We start from the raw sequence: 20439 nt of genomic DNA on the forward strand, positions 1-20439 counted from the left end.
ACTGCTGCCCCCTCCGCCTGTGGCCTCTTTATGGCCACTAATTGCTGCTAATTGGGTGTGGGGGTCCCGCCCTGCTCTGCCCCCTGGTCAGCCCCACACACCCTCACCAGCTGGGGGAGATGAAGGGGGACTGTGGCTAGCTTCTCCCCACCCCACAGCTGCAGCACCCCAAGAGACCCCCCCCCCACCTCCCATTTGGGGCACCCCCAACTCCCTCCTGGGACGCCCCCTGAGAAGCCCTATCTGGGACAACCCCACCCAGGACCCCTTGAAACACTCCCCTACCTGGAACCATCAAGGGCACCCCAAGCCTCTCCGATCTAAGACACCCCAAAAGTGCCCTCATGCAGGGTAACTTGGGCCACCTGCACCCCGGCCCCCACCCAGGGCACCCCAAGCACCCATGGGTGAGTGATGGAGCGGGGTGCTGCTGAGCGACCACCCCCCCCGGCTGAGTTCAGCTCGGTCCATAATGGGATTTTTTTCTCAGTGCACCTCCAGCCTTTTTCACTGACTCGTGCCAAGGGAGGGACCCATGGGCGCATGGGGGGGGACCCAGTTTGGGACCCTCGTCCTGGGCCCCCCTGCCACGTGCGGTCCCTGTGGGGCACTGGCTTCCTTGCCCCAGATCCCTGGGTTTGGGGGGGGGGGGGAAGTGGCACCCTGCACCTGCGGTGTGCTGGTGGGTGTCTGGGGGTGCTGCTGCCCATGGGTGTCCACAGCCCTTGCATGTAGGTCCCCATGGCCCATGGGTGACACAGCCTGTGGGTCCCCATGGCCCGTGGGTGCCATTTTCTGTGGGTCCTCATGGTCCATGGGTGCCACTGTCCACGTGTGCCACTGTTTGTGGGTCCCCATGGCCCGTGGGTGCCATTTTCTGTGGGTCCTCCTGCCCTATGGGTGCCACTAGTCATGGATCCCACGTGCCCACGGTGGCCCTGGATGCCACAAGGAGGTGGCTGATGACCCTGTGCCGAGGGGCTCAGGGTTGGTGACCAAGATGAGGCCATGGGGTTGGCCTGGCAGCTGGGGACAGGGGGACGAGGGGCTGCCCAAGCAGGGCGAGAGGTGGGGGACAAGGCGGGGGCACTGGCCACGATGGGGACAATTCACCCTGTGGCGATGTCCCCTTCGGACCCCGCTCCTGCCCCAGGCACCCACCCACGCCCAGCTGCTGCGCTCTGAAGCAATCCCACGGGGTGCTCCGCTGGGCAAATGGGAGGGTGGGAGCCTTGTCCCCCTGTAGGAGAGTGCAACTGGGATGTTTTCTGATGCGAAAATTAATCCCCACTCACCCAAGGGCCGTCAGCGCCATGCGGCTCGTTAACAAATCCCGTAGGTGGGCTCGGCCCAGGCTCCAAAAGCCAGGGAGACAGCAGGTGCTGGGCAACATTTAGTTGGTTATTTCTCCCCAGACTGGTCCCAAAACCCAGACAAACCACCCCAGGGAACACCGAGGGGGGACACAGACAGACAGACAGACGGGAGCGGCGTGGGACAGCCGTGCCCAAGCATCCCAATGCCAAGATGCCGCAGGCAGCGATGCAGTGGAGGCAGCACATGGGTTCGTATATAGTAAAAAGTCTTTATTAAGAAGGCTTTGAAGTCAAAAAATAAAACTCTTGATACAATTTTCATAACCGTCAAGTCAGCTCAGCAAATATATAATCAGTACTTTAGCCATGTAAGGTTAAAGGTCCGTTATTTTCTTTTTAAAATAAAATATATTTTAGTTTTTAAAATTTATTCAATAAAGTACATATTTTCCTATAAATTCCCTACATATACATAAAGAGGTAAAAAATAAAAAAATAAAACTAAAAAAAAAAACAAAAACGACTGTGAAATAAAAAGGAGATAGAAATCTGTCAGGTTTTTGCGACGTGACGTGTCCACCGTGCCCCCTCCAGCCCCCGCCCGGCCCCGACCCCTGGCCTCTTGTAATGCGCGTTTTGGGCAGTTTTCACATTGGCAAAATAGAAGATAAGACCTGTGTTACAAAAAAAATATATATATTTATAGAACCGTCAAGAATCATCCAAAAAAATAACTACATACAAAAAGAACGACAACAAAAAAATTATAATAATAATAGAATGCTTTTAAAAAAATAAAAGACAACCCTTGCATGTCCTAAAATAAAAAGTGCAACCGGACCTTTTCTTTCTGTTTATTTAACTTTGCAAACTGAATACTGTTATTTGGAAAGGACTGTTGAAGAACAGCTGGGCTTTCTCTTCCCAGCCGCCACAGCCGGGTTAAGAGTTAAAGCTATTCTGTAAACATTTGATTTTGCTCCTCTCTGCGGTTTTGCGCCCCTCTTCCTCGTCGTCTTCGTCCGCCCCTTCCTCCCCACCCCTCCCGACCCCTTTTTTTTCCATCCGCCCCTCCCTCCCCGCGATCCTGCCCTCCGGCTTCCATCCAGCGAGAGAAATAGCATCTCTGTCCCCCCCACCCCGCACCCCCAGTCTGATCCGTTAAATAAAAAGGTTGATTCCAACAGTTTAAAGTCCTTAAAAAGCTGTGTTGGGGGGGGGGGGGGGCTGGCCACCCTGACCGGCCGGCCCCGGCTAGGAGAAGATGTGGATGGCTTGGGTGGCCGGCGTGTGGCACGCGGGGCACTCGGGCTCGGCTTTGCCGCAGATGCGCATGGCGCACTCCATGCAGAAGAGGTTGTGGCCGCAGGGCACCAGGGCGGCGATCACCTCACTCTCAAAGCACACCATGCACTCGCGGGAGCTCTTGCGGTGCCCGTCAGAGCTGCTTGAGTCGGTGGGCGAGCCCGAGGCGGCCGAGATGCTGCCGGGCAGGGAGGAGGAGGAGGAGTAGCCCGTGCTGGTGGAGAAGGAGGAGAGCGAGCCTTGGGTGGGCAGCCAGGACAAGGTGCTGACGGGGTCGCTCTGGATGCGGCGGGCCAAGGGGTGCTCCAGCGCCCCACCGGCGCTCTCGGGCAGGGTGGGCGAGTGGCGCGGCGTGGCCGCCCCGCTGCTGCGTCTCTGCGAGCCGCCGACAGAGGAGGAGCAGCCGCTGAAGGCCTGCAGCGGGTTGCCGGCGCGCTCGAAGGGCGACCAGATGGTGGTGGGCGTCGTGAGGTCCAGGGCCAAGAAGTCGAAGCCGAAGTCGCACTCCTCCGAGCCCAGCGAGGCCGGCGGCTCGTTGAAGGCGAAGCCGCTGCTGGTGCTGTAGGGGCTGGTGGGGCTGGCGTCCGCCACCCGCCCGCTGTAGAAGGACTCGGTGGAGGCGCTGCCCAGGGAGCTGAGGCTGTCGTTGCGCAGGGCGGCGGCGGGGCGCCGGGCAGGGTGCGGGGCCTTGGCCCACAAGCCAGTCGTGCCGCCCTGCAGGTCGAGGCAGACGTCGGTGCCGTTGGTGTGGAAGTCGTTGTCGGCGTTGACGTCGATGAAGGAGCCTGTCCGCATGGTGATGTGCGCCTCGATCTCCTCCCGGGCCCGGTCCACGTTCTCGGGCATGCCTGTCACCTCGAAGACGGGCTCCTTGTCCCGGCTGGGCGTCACGATGTAGGTGTGCGTCTGCTGCTGGATGCGCTTGATGGTGGCTCCCTTGGGGCCCACCACCAGCCCCACCACACGGTACGGGACCCTCACCTGGATGGTGGTCTGTCCCGGCAGGTTGGGAGGCCCCTGCATCGCGCCTGTCAGCCCGTTCACTTTGTTGCGCGTCGCCCGGATCATGGAGAAGTGCTCGGCGGCCGAGAGGATCTCCCTCTTGGCCATCTCCACATCCTCCTTCCTCCCGGTCACGATGAAAACAGGCTCCTCGCCCCTGACCGGCGTCTTGATGTACGTGTTGGTCTTGGCGCGCAGGGCTTTGATTTTGCAGCCTGCAGAGCGAGAACGGAAAAGAAACATCATGTCAAAGGCGAGACCTCGCAGGGACCCCTGCTCACCGCCTGGGGGGGAGATGCAGACCCAGTAGGACCCAGCAGGTCCCAGCAGGTCCCCCAGCTCTGCAGCAGCAGCGCAGACACCCCTGGAGAGGGCTCTTGCTGGTTTGCCCACACCTCGCACCAGCTGCCAACACTGGGAAACAGCCCCGGCCGTGCCCAAAGGCAGCAGGGATGGATGTGGAGGGATAGGGGAGCCAAGCACCATCACCCCCTCCTCGCCTCCTCCCTAATTCCTCCCTAGAAGAACACAGGGGACACCAACGCAGGGACACTACAGCAGGGACAGGCTGCCAGAGCTCCCGTTTCTGGAAAGACCTGCTCGCCCCACACCAGGAGCGTGATTCAGCGGGCAGAGCCCGTGCTGGGACACAGGAGCCCAGGGTTTGCTGCCTCGCGCAGCCCGGCTGAGCCCCTGCCCCTCTGCTCCTGCCCGGCTGCAGCTGCGAGTCCCCGCAGCGCCCTCCCAGCCCCGCTGCTCGCTCCGGCTCTGCCCACGCTTCACCAAGCGCACGCGATCCCGGTGCCCGCTGCACATCGCGCCCGAAGCAAAGCTGGGAACCACGGGGACGGAGGCTGCAAGAACGGAGCCCGAAGCCCACCCCTGCCCTCCGCCAACTCCGCTGCTGCAGACCCCTGCTGATAACCCGTGAAATAGCTGCACGGCACCAGGGAGGGCTCGGCCGCTCGCGGACGCAGACAAGGCGGCTGCGAGCACCCGGCTGGCTCAGGGCATCGCTCCTCCTCCTGCCCCGGTGGGAGGGCAGGGCTGCTCTGCCAGCAGCGAGGCTGGAAAAAGCAGAGCCCCGGGAGGCTGCCGCGACGCAGCCGGGGCCAGGGCTGGAGCAGGACACCCAGGCAGCCCTGTCCCACGCAGGGACACTGACCCACGCTCGGCTCCCTTTCGGCACTGCCGCCAGCGAGCAGAGCCCTAACAGGGCTGCGCTGTTCCTGGAGACCAGCGTGCTCACCAGGGCATTCAGCGTCATGAACAATTGAAAGTTAAAAAGCTGTCAAAATAAGCGAGCGGTGGCTGTTCCGGGTGTCGCACCCCGCTCTGTGGCTGTGCTGAGCCCTCCGATGGCCACGTCCAGGGGGAACTGACGGGGTACGAAGCCAGCCTGTCCGGACACCACCTCCAAAAAACCGCGGCTCGTGCCGGCAGCTTGCGGCAGCCCAGCTCTGGGGCAGAGAGAGAAGCAGCCAGGCACAACTGGGGACACAGGAAAGCCACCAGCTACAGAGGGCTGGGACTTTACACGGACCACACCAAGTGTCTTTGGAGGCCACCTCCAAGCACTTGTTGCAATCCACCACCTCGAGTCCCTCTCGCCATGCATTGCCCTGGGGATTTTTTGCCCACCCAGGCTCAGCGTTCCTGCAGCCGGGCTTGGCACAGGGCCGCCCGGTCCCACGCCGGCTCCCGGAGCTGGAGAAGCCGCTGAGCGGCTGCGGGAGCTCGCAGAGGAAGAATGTGGGTGGAGAAGGGTTTGTCTGGGCTTTTCCTAATTTAGGACAACAACTGGAAGGTGTATTTATGGCTGGGGGCAGCACAGGGATGGGGAAAGCAATGGCCCAGTCACCAGGGCAGGGCAGAGCAAGCAACCATCAAAGACCCTTTTTTTTTTTTTTTAAGCAAGCATGTGTCAGTCCTGGCGAGGCTGCCTGGAGCAGGGAGCCTGGCAGCCCCACTTTGCCCTCCCAGATTTATTCCGGCACCTGCTGCAAGCTCCCTCCCTGCTCCACGTCTTGGCAGAACGAGGCCGGCACGGGCAGTGTCAGCAACACCAGGCGCAGGGTTCGCTCTCCCGAGGCGACGCTCACCCAGGTTATGGAGAGGGGCACCGCAAGCCCAGGCGGTGCAGTGAAGGGGAGGAGAGGGATGCTCACACCCTGCTCTGGGGTACAGCGGGGAAATAAATCTGTGCTAAAACCACCTGGCACCATTTGGGGGGGGTCAGGGCAGGGAGAGCTGCACCAAGCCCGCGGGAGCCCACAGAGGCTCTCCCAAAACGCTGGAGGCAGCAGCAAGGCTCTGAGGGTGTCGCTTGCTGCAGGGACAGGCGCTCTGGCTGGGGGGGATGCAGCATGTTTGGTGCCCTGAGACCCCACATAGCTGCCAGCACCCTCCTTCCAGCATCCTTTGGGGACACGGTGGCACCGAAGTGACATCCACAGGGGCAGCAGGCACGATCTGCCCCGCTGAGAGCTGCAGGGGTGCTTTGCTGGTCCCCCCCGATGCCACCCCTGCACCTGAGGGCTGAAACTGTTCTTCCGATCGGAAAAGTGATTTCAAGACCCGGAGCTATCAAAAGCTGCCAGCAGTTCTGGGAGCTGCTCGGTGACAACAGCCCCCGGGGGCACACTGAGCGCGGATTGCGGAGCTGCACGGGGGTTTCTGAGCGTTCGAGCACCCGAGGCAGGGGCCGGGGAAGCCGCTCGCCCGCGGCCACGTCCACGCCTGTGCAGGAACAGCGCTCGCATGGCTCCGCGCAAGGAGCCTGGCCAGTGTGACGAGCAGATGAGCGCTCACAGACGGGCGCCGCGGGGACGTGTCGGAGAAGTGCTCGCTGCTGGGACAGGCGCCGGGAGAGCAGCACGGCCCCGAGCAGCTGCAGGGACCGGCTGGGGACAGGCTGCATCCGTCCCTGGTCCCAAAACTCCACCTAAACCAGAGAAACGGGGCTGGCGGCTGCTGGCTGTGGGGCTGCCCGAGCAGCGGGTGGCAGCTGCGGTGCTCTGAAGGTCACGGCCACCACCGACAGATGGGCAGCTTCCCCGGGCTCAGATTCAGGAACACTTTCAAACCCACACTGCACGGCGAGCCACGGGTCTGCTAGTCCTGGGGACTGGAGAGGACATCCAGCCTTGCACCGGCACAGCCTCCAGCAAACCCTCTCCCTGGCGAGGTGGCTGAGCTGATCCTGCTCCTCCCCAGCGGGCTCTGGGAGGTGCCAAAGCGCTCGGGCCGAGCACCCCGCAGCCCGCCTGGGGGACCCCAGCGAGCCCGGTGGACTCAGACCGCACACCACACATGGTTTCACCCGCAACCTGCAACTGGGGGAATGCTCTGTACCAGTACGAGCTATTTTAGATCAGTCTCAACACGCCCCCACCCAAGCGCGCTGCGCAAGCCTCCATCCCAGATGGCCGCATCCATCTCGAGTCCGCGCAGCGCAACCCCAGCGGGTGGGGGCCGGGCTCGGCGCCGTGGGGGACGGGGGCTGCGGGGAGGTCCGGGCGTCCTGCGGCGTCGCCAGCCCTCGCCCCAGACCCAGCACCAAGCCCCAGCCACGTGGAAGCGGTCGGCGTTCCCAGGGTTTAGCTTGTTGGGGTGGCCGACGCACAGCAGTAATTATGAGGGAGGAGGAAAACAAGGTGCCAGACTTTGCTACAAGTCTATAAATAAGGTGGCTTTGAAAGTGTGTTTCGGATCAAAAAAAAACCACAACCAACCAACAAAACAGGGGTGCAGACCCTGGGGAGCTGCAGCCCGCACAGATCCCTTCCCGACACATCCACGCCAGCCCCAGGAGCTGCTCTGTCTCCAAGCTACGGCTCTTGGGGACAGCTCAGCGCCCCGTGGGCCCCATTTCACGACAACCCATGGCCCTGTGATGCTGCCAGCCAGCACCTTCGCTCCGGGGGTCTCTGCTGTGCGCAGCCCCACCAGGTGACGGCCACAGGGCAAAGCCCCTTGCACCAGAGCCTGGCCCTGACACTGCCTGCAAAGACGGCCCAGGTGGGATGCAAGCTGGATGCTCCTCTCCCAAATGCTCCCAACCCGCAGTCTCCACACCCCTCTTCCTCCATCTGCGAGACGCCCTCTGCCAGCCCCACAAAGCTGCCCCACGGATGCGCCCGTCACGCCTGCCCATGGGGCTGCCCCTCGCTAGCAGGTTCCGAGGAGAACCAGAACCCGGGGGATCATCGCCGCGGAGGCACCCACAGAGGGGATTTTTCACCCAGAGCACCCTCGCACAGCACCGCCAACGAGGCCCCGGCCCTCTGCCAGGAGCCCCACGCCACTCGGGGCTGTGAGCATCGCAGGTGCCCACGAAACCCGCAGAGAGGTATGGGAGGCGCCTCGCCATCCTCCACACTCCCGGCGTCATCTGGGCAGGAGACAAGAAAGCCACCACGGTGCGCGGCACACGGCTGATCCGCTCACTGGTCCCAAGCACAGCCCGGCCCAAGCCCGCTGGGACGCAGCACAGCCCCTCCACGTGAGGAGGACAACGCCAGCTGACACCCCGGCTGGTGACCGGGCCACGTCTCCGTTTGCACGAGGAGCTTGTGGTGCCCCAGCCCTGAGCTACGAAAACCCAGGGGGCAACCGGGCTTCTCTAGAGGAGTCCCTGGTGGCGTTAACCAGCAGGGCTGCTGCCTGCAGAGCCTCCAAGAAGACCTGGGCCTTCCTCTTCCCCAGCACTTCCTCGCCTCCGACCCCGCACCACAGAGCCGCCAGCCCCCTTCGGTCCGGGCGAGCAGCACCAGGACCAGACGTGGAGAAGAACACGTTGCTCCTCTGCCGCATCTCATCTCCCCTCTTGCTGAGCGCTTCTCTCCACCTCTCTGCAAACAGTAATTAATTCTCCCTCACAACACCTCTGCGGGAGGCGGGCACCTCACACCTTTGTTTCTTCTCCAGACTCCGGGGAAAGCGAGGCAGGGAGGCTGGGCTCTTCGCCACGAGACAGAGAGGAGGGAGCTGGTGCCAGAGCCAAGATCCAGAGCCAGAGCCTTCAGCGACCAGCCCAACCCGCGCTGCCAACCCCAGGACTTTCTGGCTCTGCTCAGACCAGACGAGGCAGCAGGAGGTGGCCAGGCCAGCCGAAAGGACGTGGCACGGCGGGCGGAGGACAGCGCGGCGCGGGGCTCACCGGCAGGCCCAGCCAAACGCCGCAGGTTGGTTTGCAGATGCTGGGGCTAGCTCAGAAAACGAGGCCCGCGGTCTCTCCACGCGTTTTCCAAGCACCAGAACACCCACTGCGCTCCAGCAGGGAGGAGAGCGGCCGTACTTCATCCTTCCTGCATCTCCCCTTCGAGCATCCCGGCGTCTTCTATGAACGGCAACTTCCCAAAATCCCGCACAGAGCTGAGAAGTGTCCGCACGTCGCAGTGGGGCAGCGGAGCTGGGGAGCGAAGCTGTGTGGGGCAGAGCCGAGAGCAGAGCCCCGAGCCCTCGGGATGCTCCGGCAGCCCCCAGGACACACGCTGCTGGGCACGGACCCCCCCAGCAACGCCAGCATGGGGCCGGGGGCTCCAGCAGCCAGCCCGCCCCATGCCCCAGCCTCCCCTTTCCCCGGCACGGCTTCGATCACCTTCACGTCACCGCCCTACTTCTGCTGGCTGGAAAGAGCAGAACGCGATCAATGCCCACAGCGCTTTTTGGAGACAGTCCCTCCCACGGCAAGAGTCATGAATGGGCTTGCAGGCGAAGGCATGACCACGTAATCCTGCCCGGCCACGCTGCCTTTCGGGAGCCGTGTGGGCAGGGACGAGAAGGGCCTCGGATGCGGGCTCGCAGGCACCGCGCCGCCACCGGAGCCGGGCTGGACACGAGGGGCTGCAGCAGCAGCAGCCTCCGGCCCAGCCGACATAACACCGACGTGCTTTGCGCAGCAAAGGTTTGCTTCCTGAGCTGCTGCTCCCTTTGGGAACGGTGTAACTTAGTAGGTCTGGAGGAGAGAAATCAAAGAAAAAGGAGAAATCGGAGAAATCCCGGCCGACGCCCTCTGTCATGCAGCAGCCCACGGGACAGCCTCGCGCTGGCTGGATGGGGACAGCGCTGCCCGCCTGCGGGACCTGCCTCCGCCCTGATAAGATGCACGGGCAGAGGCGCTGCTGGGCCCTGGGGACAGGAGACGGGTCCCCGAAGCGCTCTGAGAGCCGCTCCGGCACGCGAGGTGCCATCAGGTGCACACACCCACCCCCAGCTCGCAGAGAAGCTCCCGGACCTGCACCTCACCGCTCGCGATCGCAGCCCTCCTGCTCCGGCCATCGCCTGGCCGGGGACGAGAGGGCCCCGCGGGCTCAGCCCCGCAGCCGAGCATCACCCCAGAGCCACCAGCGATGCCCCTCCCAGTGCAATGCCTTTGGGACACACATTTCTGACGAGCCCCGCGCTTGCCTCTTTTGTTGCGGCGGAGCTGAGGGGACGGGAGGCAGGGAGCAGAGCCCGGGTGGCGGGGAGGTGACAAAGCCAGCCTCCAGAGCCTTTCAGCCACCAGGGATCCCGGTCCCTGGCCACGCATGGCACCACAAGCCCCTGTTCCAAGCTCTCGGCCAGGCTGGGCGCTCAGGAGGAAAGCAGGCACGGGAGAAACGAGAGCGATGAGGACATGGTTTGGTGGGATCCGATCCGAGCACACAGCACGGCTCGCTGCTGGAACGACCGCAGACACTGCAAAGGACCCCAGGCGTGGTGCCCCCCCAGGGGACACCCGCAGCACACTGCTGCACCCACAGGGGGACCTGGGGACCCGAGGGACACGGTGCCAGCGCTGACGCAGGAGGACGAGGCACAGGAGCCCCGAGGAGGAAGGGCTCTGCTCAGTTTAAAGCCCCCGGTGCTGCAATGGCCTTGCACTTCCCTGAACACGAGCAGCTGCCAGCAGCGCTGGAGGAAGCAGAGCGCAGCTGGAGCACCAAGACACCCTGGTGACACCCCTGTGCCCCCACGTGCTGCTGAACCAGCCCCTACATACCACAGCAGCCCTCTGCCAGCAAAAACCCGGGGTGCCAAACGCTGACCCCTCCTCACACCAAAACCCCAGCACAGAGGGGCTGCAGCGTCCTCGGGGAGCCAAAGGCACCCACGGAGCAAATCCTGTGGGGAAGGGCGCTGCAGGAGGGCTGGGGCACCCACGGCCCACCACTGGCACCATGTCCCCCCCAAACCCCGCAGCAGCACCCCGCTCGCCCCACCTCGACATAGCACGAGCATTTCTCATGGCCTCCTCCAGCAGCCCCACGGGGCTCCACGAGCACCCTAAACTCCAAGCGAGGTGTGCGGGGTACCCGGGCACACAGCGAGCTCCTCGGGGTGCAGGAGCCGCCCCGAGGCCGGGTGCTGCTGCAGTACGGGTGCTGCCAGAGGCTGCTCCACCTGGACAAAGTTGGGTTCGCCCAACCCACCCGAGAAGTTGCTTCCCAGCGGAGGCACAGACCTCGCCATGGGATCGCCGGCCACCGAGGGATCCCCGGGGAGGGGGGGGCTGCGAGCCCCCCGCCACGCAGACCAAATCCATGCCCGCGTCCCGAGCGGAGCGCGCTGCTCTCCCCGTGGCGGCGCGGCGCTCCTCTCCTCGAGCCGCCGGCGACGTCCCGGGCTCGGCGGTGCCGTTGGGCCGGGCTGGGCCTCCCGGGTCGGCCGGCGGGTGCCGGCGAGGGGTGCACGGAAAAGTTGGGCGGCCGGGGCCGGCCGGGAGCGCGGCTGGCGGGGAGGCAGCGCAGGCCAATGGGAAGCGCAGAGCATGATGTCACCACGCTCATCGCAGCGTGGCTCGGGCTAACAAAGAGAACAATGAGGCTGCCCAGCGCCCCGCTTCCCCGCCGATAAAATGCCCCCCGGGACCCCGGCACCGAGCCCCCCCCGGAGGGACGGGGCCGGGGCAGCGGGGCCTGGGGGCAGCGGGAGCGGCGAGCGTCGCCAAAACGCCCCCAGGTCGGGGCGCGAGCGGCCCGAGGACCCAGCTCCACCTGGATCTCTGCGGGAGCAGCTCCCTTCCTTTTTATTTTATGTTTTACCACCCTTTCTCTCTCTTTTTTATTTTTATTTTTAATTTCCTTACCGGGGGGCTTTTTCCTTCAAGGTGCAACTCGGGGAAACGGCTATTTGGGATTTCCTCGAGACAAAGCACCCGCCTGGCACACACGCCCAGGGCTGAGGCGTGCCCGGGTGTCCTTTTGTGACAGATCCCAGCGAGCTGGGCTTCCCGCCCCCCCAGACTGCTCCAAATCTGGGGAGTTTCGCCTATTTCCAACGAGCGGATCCATCCGATGGACGCCGTTTGGCCGCGGGCTCTGAAACACCCAGCGGTAGCGCAGGGAGAAGGGGGGAGAGACGGGAGGGTGTGGTGGTGGGGGGGGGGGAGGTTTCTGGGCTAAAATAAAATTAAGGCTCTCGCCCGCACGCCGTGCCCGTCCCTAAATACCCCGCTGCCACCGACTTGCGAGAAGTCCAGCCATCCCGAGAACTTTCCCTACGCACCAGGCGTTTATTCCGCTCGTGCTGGCCTACGTGCTTTAATTCATATTTACAAGCGGGGCCCTTTCTTTTATTTTTTTATCCCCCCCCCCAAAAAAAAAAACAAACAAAAAGCGCAGCTTGCTCGTAAAAGCCCCAAGGCGAGCGGGTGCCGCCAGGAAGAGTTGGTTTTTTTTTTTTTTTTTGGAGGGGGGGGGGGGCAGGGATTTATTGCCGTCAAGTTTCCGCCTCCGCGCCGCTTAGAGGGAAAAGAGACAAAGCCCGAAAAGTGACCCAAATCGGAGGGGAAGGGGGAAAATAAATAAATTCATTAAAAAAAAACCAACGGGAACGGCGAGGAGCGGAGCAGCCCCAGGGGGCGGGGGGGGGAGGGGGAACGGGCGGGCGGCTCCGGGCATCCCCCGGGGCTGGTCCCCGAGGGTGGGAGCGGGGTCAGGGGGTCCCGGGGGTGCCGGGGGCCGTTACCTTGGCGTCCCACGATCTCGGCGACGTGCTCGGAGCTGGGCACGGGCACGCACTCGGTCATGTTCACGCTTTTCTTCCTGCCGCCCAGGATGCTCATCTGCTCGGGCAGCGGGAGGTGCGGGGCGAAGGGCCCGAAAACGCCGGGGTGGTGGTGGTGGGGAGGAGGAGGGGGAGGAGGGGAGGAGGAGGAGGAGGAGGAGGAGGAGGGGGGGGGGGGGGGAGGCGGTGCCGGTAAGCGGGGGGCTGCCCCCGGTCCCCCGGTGGCCTCCCAGAGCCTCGCCGGGCTCCGCTTCCTCCAGAGCCTCCCCCGCCGCCTCGTCCAGCCCCAGCAGCGACAGCTGCTCCAGGGCGAACCGCAGGGCGGCCGCTTCGTCCGGCGGCGGCTGCTGCTGCTGCTCCTCCCGCTCCGCCTCGGGCTCCGGTTCCTGCCCGGTGGGCGGCGGCGGCGGCGGCGGAGGGCTGAGCAGCGCCAGGCAGCGGGGCGGGCCGCGGGCAGCCTGCCCGCCGTCGGGCTGGTAGATGGAGCCGGGCATGGCGGCGGGAGGAGCGGCCGGGGCGGTGCCGGTGCCGGTGCCCGGGGCCCGGTGCCCGCCGCACGCCGCCGCCGCCGCTCTGCGCCCCCTCCCCCCCCCGCCCCCCCGGCCCCGCCCCGCCCCGCCCCGCCCCGACAATGGGCCGCGCCCCGCCGCGCGCCTGCGCGTGCGAGGGGAGGGGCGGGGCCTAACGGAGCCACGCCCCCTTGTCGCCCCGCCCCGCTGCTCGCCCGGCTCCGTCCCGCCCCTTGTTCCTTGTCCCCGCCCCCTCCGCGTGGCTCCGCCCCCCCCGGCTCCGGGAGCTGCGGGCGGCGGGGGCCGAGCCCCGGTGCCACGGCCTCGGCCCCTGCAGGGAACCCCCCGGGGGCTGGAGGGCGGCCAGAGCCCGGCCCCGCCTGGGAGGGGGGTGGGGAGGGCCCGGAACATGATGTAAGAATGGGGGAGGAGCCTGCGGGACCCCCAGGGCAGGGACCCGAGGCTCCGAGACCCCCAGGCTCCAGGATCCCCAAGCTTGGGGCTGCCTTTGGGACCCCCAGACTCTTCCCACCCCCCTGGTCCCAGCCCTCCACGCCCCCCGGAGCCCCCAGCAGTGACACAAGAGACGCAGGAGGTAGGGCTCCGCACAGCCCTTTATTTGCAGAATAAATAAAGGGGCGCCTCGCCCCCAGGACAGAGGGCACAGCAGCAAAGTGTCGGCCGCCACCCGGCCACCCCAAACCCAGGCAGACAGCCCAGGTCAAGCCCAAGTTTTCACAAACTCGAGGGTCTGGGCTCACAGCCCAGCTGCTCTCCCAGCCGAGCACCCCCTGACACCCACACAGGTCCCTGAAGGGCTGGCTCCAGGCATAAAACACCTCCTGCCCCCCCCAGGCTAACTCACGGCTTTCCTTTCCAGCCCCTTTCCTCCCTGCCGCCCGAGGGGTGCAGTGCGGTTTTGGGAGCTCCCCTGGCCACCACCTCTGTAGGAGCTGTTCCGCAGCAGGCTTTGGTTAGAGAGAGAAATTTCCTTCTTCCCCAGTTACTTAACAAGAGCTTGTTAGAACCCCGTTATTTTCCAACAAGTACTGCTGCCCACCACGCTGATCTCAATCGCTGTAGGGCTTCCCCCCACCGATCAGCTCCCTGCAAAACAACTCCCCCCAGATCATTTTCTCCACCTGGGCCACGGCTTTATAGGGAATTTCCACAGACGGAGCTTTAAGAAACCCTTCCTGGCAGTGACGACACGCTAACTCACCCTAATATACCAATTATTAGGTCACCCGCTACCTCAAATGCCCAGACTCCCTGCTCAGATTCCACAGGTCCAATTCTCAAGCTTCATTTTCTCCATTTTCACATCACTGTCTTCCCAAAGCGCTGTCTTTGGGACTAATTCAGCCAGTCAGCTTGGGGTTGTTTTTAATTGCGAGCACCACCAGCCGCGTCCGGTCCAGAAACCCCCCCCTTCAGAACAGCCGCGCTCTGTTTGCGTTTCACAGAGCCCTGTAAACATTAACTCCTGCCAGCCAGCAGCCCAAACACGCGGTCAGTCCTTTGGCTTCCACATTTTGCCCTTCAGTTGGTGACTCTGCTGCGGAGAGGGACTTTCACCCCGTACTTCTGACACTCTGGATGGTTCAACTTGTATGTCATCTGCTCAGCGAGATAACAGCCATCGGGAACTGCCTCCGTCCTCCTTTCCATTCCTCTTACCTACCCATCTAAACGTAAAGTGTTTTCATGAAGGATTTTCAGCAGCTGGAAAACATGTAAAGTTTCCTCGTTTCACCTTAGAGCTCTTTCTCGGTTTTGAGCTGACCGGCTGGTTTTGGGTGGCTGCTGCAAAGGAGACCGCTGCAACTTCTCCTTCCCCAGGCATTCACAGCTCCGTTTCACCAGGATCAGGCCACGTCTGCCCAACCTCCTCAGCACTTGCAGAGATGCACCGGCACGAGCACGGCTCCATGCTTCCTCCCACCTCAGCCTCCTCTTCCCCTTTTCCATCCCCGTGCCACGGGCTGGCAGCTCCCGGCGCGTTAGGGAGAGCTCGCCCTGCTGCAGGCTGAGGCTTCTCCTCTAGGGACAGATGTGGCAAAGCCAGCAGATCTGAGCCACGCAGGCTGGCTGTGAGACATCTCCTCCTCTCACTTCCCAAAATATTTAATTCACTAAGTTGAAACACCCCACTGAACTACTAAAAATAGTGGGTTTTCCATTACTTGCGGTTAAATGGTACGTCCCCCTTCCGAGCTTCTCCGATACGCAGAAATTGGAAACTCGTTAACGACCAACCAACCCTATGCCTCTCGTAACTTCTCTGGGCAGCCTGCACCAAGGCAGGAGCCTCCCCCTGCGGTGTGAACCTGCCCGAACCAAACCTTCCGTCCTCACAAGTCAAACCCTGCGGCACACTGACCACCACGGGCCACCAGCCCGCCACCTTGCGAGCTCCACAAGGAACGCTGTACGTGGGCTCTCTCACCCCAGCAGCTACACCACCAGTTCCCAACACTGTCGTTTTTGTCTACACTGTGCTCTCTCAGTCCTCTTGGGAATTCACTATGTCAAGTCCAACAACACTCAGAGAAGCTGCCAGTTCTTAAAGTGCTTTTGGCAAACCTGGTTCGTAGATGCTCTGCCTATGATCTGTTCCATTTTCAGCAGAACGAGCTCACGCTTTCTTCTTTCCTTAGATTCTTAATTTCATTAGTGACCCTAAGTTGCCTTTTTTCTTAACCTGAGTAATGAGCAAGTCTTTAAAAGCCTTGCCTTTGTTAACAGAGAAATGGATTACCTAGACGAATTCTTTAGCACAACTCCAGTTCTTTACCAAAAAAAAGCAACCAAACAAGATCCAACTTCCCTGAACACAACAGAAGAGAGAAGGCCCCCACTTGCTGCTTCCAAGCCCACCTCTACAGTCCACGCCACAAGGTTTCCCCATTTCCTACCAGGTCCCATTCACACTCTCCTCCGCTGCTTCGCACTGCCTGTAATCCTTTGCCAGGCAGTCCCAGTTACCACAACCGATCCCGGAGATGCTCCCTGGGTCACAAACCTCCTTAGCTCACTCTCCATGTAGCACCATGCTTACAGAACAGGCATTTTTTGTCCACAGCTATCGTGTGAGGAGAGACTTACTACACTTTCCGTGTAGCCTGGAAGTGGGGTGCAGGCATCGTCATCAGCTGAAGCAGGTCTCCGACCAGCACAGAACAAGGATGTCGCTCAGAGTGACCTGTACAGCCCCCTGTGTACGTACAGGGAGTTAAAGAATGCTGTACTAAAGCACAGCAAAGGTGTAAAAGCACACTGAGCCATTTTCTGCATGGGGAAATAGATCAATATAGCTACAGCAAAGTTATTATTACCACCACAGCTATGCAAGTAAAAGTCCCTCAAGTGTGATTCTGTGACAGCCACGTCTATTTCAGGTCAAGTGTGCAAATGCAGAAGTTAAAACGCCCTAGCTAGAATATTTATTGTGCTATAAAGACCAAGCCCTAAAGAGGAGATATCTGAACATAGAGGGGTGGGGAGGAAAAACCCCACACTTGTTTCCTTTCCTTTTAATCACAGCACGTTAGCCAAATGCGGTAAACGGGACCCAAAGTTGAGGTGGGGAAAATACTTTTGGAGGACGACTGTAAGTGGTTCCTCTAACTCTTTAGGAGATCAAACTTGACTTTCTGCACTGTTCTTCAAGCACATGCAAACATCATGCAAAAAATACACGCTTTGAGCAGCGCAGAAGAGGTGGTGCAGCTTGGAGAAGAACTATAAAAAAGTCCTCACTTGTGTGTGGGAAGGCTTAGGGGAATATTTCAGCACATCAGGAGCTGAATCACTGCATGTAGGTGGAGCCAGACAGATTGACAAGATCTGCAACTTGAAAAATGACCTAAGTCTGAGATCAATCATCTCAAAAGTAGCTGACTGAGGGAACAACATATGGAGACGGATCAAGGTGACGAGGCTGAATGTCAGCACAGCAGGGAAAAACTGCATTAGATGCACATGCTACGACTGACCGAGCATTGTGCAACTCAAAGCATGGACAACTGCATTCCTCTCGGCGTAACAGGCTGAGCGCTCTTTTCTTCTGTTGCCTTTCAGTGTCACCACGACTTTATCTCAACAGACTCTTGTCTACTACAGCAGCACGTAAAAAAGGCACTCTGGGGGAAGCCATTAGCAAACGTCTCTTTTTCATGCGTTAGATTAATGAAGAATCTGGCTTTCAGGTAACGACTTCTGAAAAGTTGTGGAGCAGCCACTTGATGCAAAACTAAGAATTAATTGTACATCAGATAAAAGCATGAAAAAATAAAAAGACTGTGCACCAAGCTTTCAAGTTTTACAGCCCTTCAGATCACTGAATCCCAGTAAGATCTGCTCTAGAGGTTAATCCAGGACATAAAACTGGACTCAAATTACAAACAAACCCAAGTAATAACTTATTATTCAACTCCTTCAGAAACTTGGGAGCCGATTCGTCAGAAGACCTGTGTTTTACACATGCAAACACACAGATTTCTACAGCTAAGCAGTTCCTGACTTCTGCCACCGGAGACAAAGAATTTATGAGGTCATTCAGTGCCCCACTATTCCAATTCTGCATGAGCTCAGAATATTTCCGTTTGTGCCTCTGTAAGGTAAGAATACACTAAACATAAAAAGATTAAGTTACTATCAGTATCATCGATACTGAATTAGAATGCTAACTGATAACCCTGACAAGCATTTCAAATACAATTTGGAAGGTCATTCTGAAGTTCAAAATGTCTTTTTCTTCATCATTCTCACAAGTGCCCTATCACTGTAAAACAGGATTTAGCAAATGCTGTCCTCTGCTGTTGGGATCAAACTGAAGGGTAATGGTTTTCCCTCATTAGTTCAAGGGAAATTCCCACCCCTGGAAGTGTTCAAGGCCAGGCTGGACGGGGCTTTGAGCAACCTGGTCTAGCAGGAGGTGCTCCTGCCCATGGTGGGGGGGGGGTTGGAATTTGATTTGGATTGGAAGGGACCTTAAAAATCATCTTTCTATGATTCTATGAACACAGTCGATCTCTGCTCATCTGAGAATAAATCCAAGTTTTAAGTTTGCTATATCCTCTACATGACACTGTTTTCCATGCTGTGGAATGGATTCTGACCGTGGGCAGGCAGGAGGCAGTACGCCACCTTCTCAGGTCTGTGTGTCTACTTACAGCAGGAGCTGAGATGCACAACGCAGGTATCATCGAGTTTATGCTCGGTGACAACAGCTAAGAATATGCACTCTATTTGATAGGGGATAACTGGTATCATCCAAAGACTCGCATGCGCAGCAATCCCAAATAAACAGGACTGACTTGATAGTTAATGCTGAAAAACTTTTTCTTCATTAAACACAAACATTCTTCCCATTCCCTCCCTTCATTTGTTTCAAGCCCTTTAAACATGTTATCCTACCTGCTTTTTGAGGACTGGGAGAATCAGTCTACATTGAACAGGCTTTCTTTAAAGCAAGACAAAAAGGACATGACTCAGAGGTGCTGAAAGACTTAGTTACCCTTTTGTATGTTCTGCTGTATCTACCTCCTGCAAAGTAGTAAGGAGTAGGAGTGAAGGGAAAAAAATACAGTAAGCAACTAGACACAGAGTCAGAAGGAAAAGCTGAGCCTGTAGGTAGGTTATCAAACCCAAGGAACAGACCTGAACAGAAGGTAGCGAGGGATCTGGACCGAGGCAAGATGGCTTCGCCCCCTCCCAGGGCGGGACGCGGCCTGTGAGGCCCCCGGTCCTCTCGCTGCCTGCAGCGCTGCATCCAGCCCAACCTGGGCCTTGGGGCAGGTCTGGGGGACACGGGGATGCTCAGGGGCCAGGGCAACTCTACTATGAGGACAGGCTGGGAGAGCTGGGGGTGCTCAGCCTGGAGAAGAGAAGGCTCTGGTGAGACCTTACAGCGGCCTGCCAGTACCTAAAGGGGCTGCAGGAATCAGAGAATCACAGAATTATAGGGGTTGGAAGGGCCCTCAAGAGATCATCGGGTCCAACCCCCCTGCCAAAGCAGGTTCCTTAGAGCAGGCTGCCCAGGTAGGCGTCCAGACAGGCCTTGAATATCTCCAGAGGAGACTCCACAACCTCCCTGGGCAGCCTGTCCCAGTGCTCCGTCACCCTTACCGTGAAGAAGTTCTTTCACATGTTGGTGCGGAACTTCCTGGGCTCCATTTTGTGGCCATTGCCCCTTGTCCTGTCCCCACAGAGCACTGAAGAGGTTGGCCAAATCCCTCTGTCTCCCACACTTCAGGTATTTATAAACATTGGTAAGATCCCCTCTCAGCCTTCTTTTCTCAAGGCTGAACAGACCCAGGTCTCAGCCTTTCCTCACAGGGAAGATGCTCCAGGCCCATATCATCTTTGTGGCCCTCTGCTGGACTCTTTCCAGGAGATCCCTGTCTTTTTTTGTGCTGGGAAGCCCAGAACTGGAACTGGGAAAGCTGGGGAGGGGCTCTTTGTCGGGGGGACAGTGACGGAACAAGGAGCAATGGCTTTAAGCTAAAAGAAGGTAGGTTTAGATTCAGTATTTGGAAGAAATTCTTCCCCCTGAGGGCGGTGAGGCCCTGGCTGAGGCTGCCCCGAGGAGCTGTGGGTGCCCCATCCCTGGCAGTGCCCAAGGCCAGGCTGGATGGGGCTGGGGGCAACCTGGGCTGGTGGGGGGTTGTGCCCATGGCAGGGGTGGGACAGGGTGGGCTTTGAGGTCCCTTCCAACCCAAACCTCTCCATGGTTCTGTGATTTTAGCTGCTGGCAGGGAGCCTGGAGAGCCGCCTGTTGGGCGCATTGTGCGCTTTCACAGAAAGAGCTGGGAACCCGTTAATTTTCTAAAATGCTCTCCCCCACACAAAACTGTTGCAGTTGCCACAGAGGCAACATTCAATGGCAAACAGGAGGGAAGAAAAGCAAGAGTATGTTTGGTAATGATATTAAAAGAACAATTAAAAGTTGATGAGAAACAGCCAAGACAAAGTTAGACAGAGATGAGCAAGCAGTAGTCCTGAAAATTTAAGGATAAAGGATTAGGGGTAATATCCAAGGCCTTAAAAATGAAATAAACAGGCCTGGAAAGAAAATTTCATATTACCAGCTTGTGTGTTTCAAAGGAGAAAGTCTTAAACCATGGACAATACCAACTACATGGCTACAAAATACTTACTACAGAGAAACACAGTTACACAGCGGCTCTGCAGAAGGTACAGCAGCATCAGCGGATTTTAACTCTTTTAAAAATCCGTGAGTGCAGTCCTCAGTTGTGCAACTGGGTGCCTTTCACAGGATTGGCACAAATACTAATCTGAACCAAGGA

At 59.6% G+C, this 20439-nt stretch overlaps 1 protein-coding gene across 1 annotated transcript; it reads right to left on the reverse strand.

The window, feature by feature from the left end:
• Nucleotides 1-1561: 1561 nt before the first annotated feature.
• On the reverse strand, nt 1562-13177 carry MEX3D (mex-3 RNA binding family member D). The gene is given in 3 exon segments (XM_040537345.1): nt 1562-3838; nt 12579-12792; nt 12794-13177. Coding segments are annotated over 3 exon segments (1800 nt in total). The 5' UTR covers nt 13112-13177; the 3' UTR covers nt 1562-2570.
• Between the last annotated feature and the right edge of the window lie 7262 nt (nt 13178-20439).

The sequence above is a fragment of the Cygnus olor genome, chromosome 26 (assembly GCF_009769625.2).
Source record: "Cygnus olor isolate bCygOlo1 chromosome 26, bCygOlo1.pri.v2, whole genome shotgun sequence".
Lineage (NCBI taxonomy): Eukaryota > Metazoa > Chordata > Aves > Anseriformes > Anatidae > Cygnus > Cygnus olor.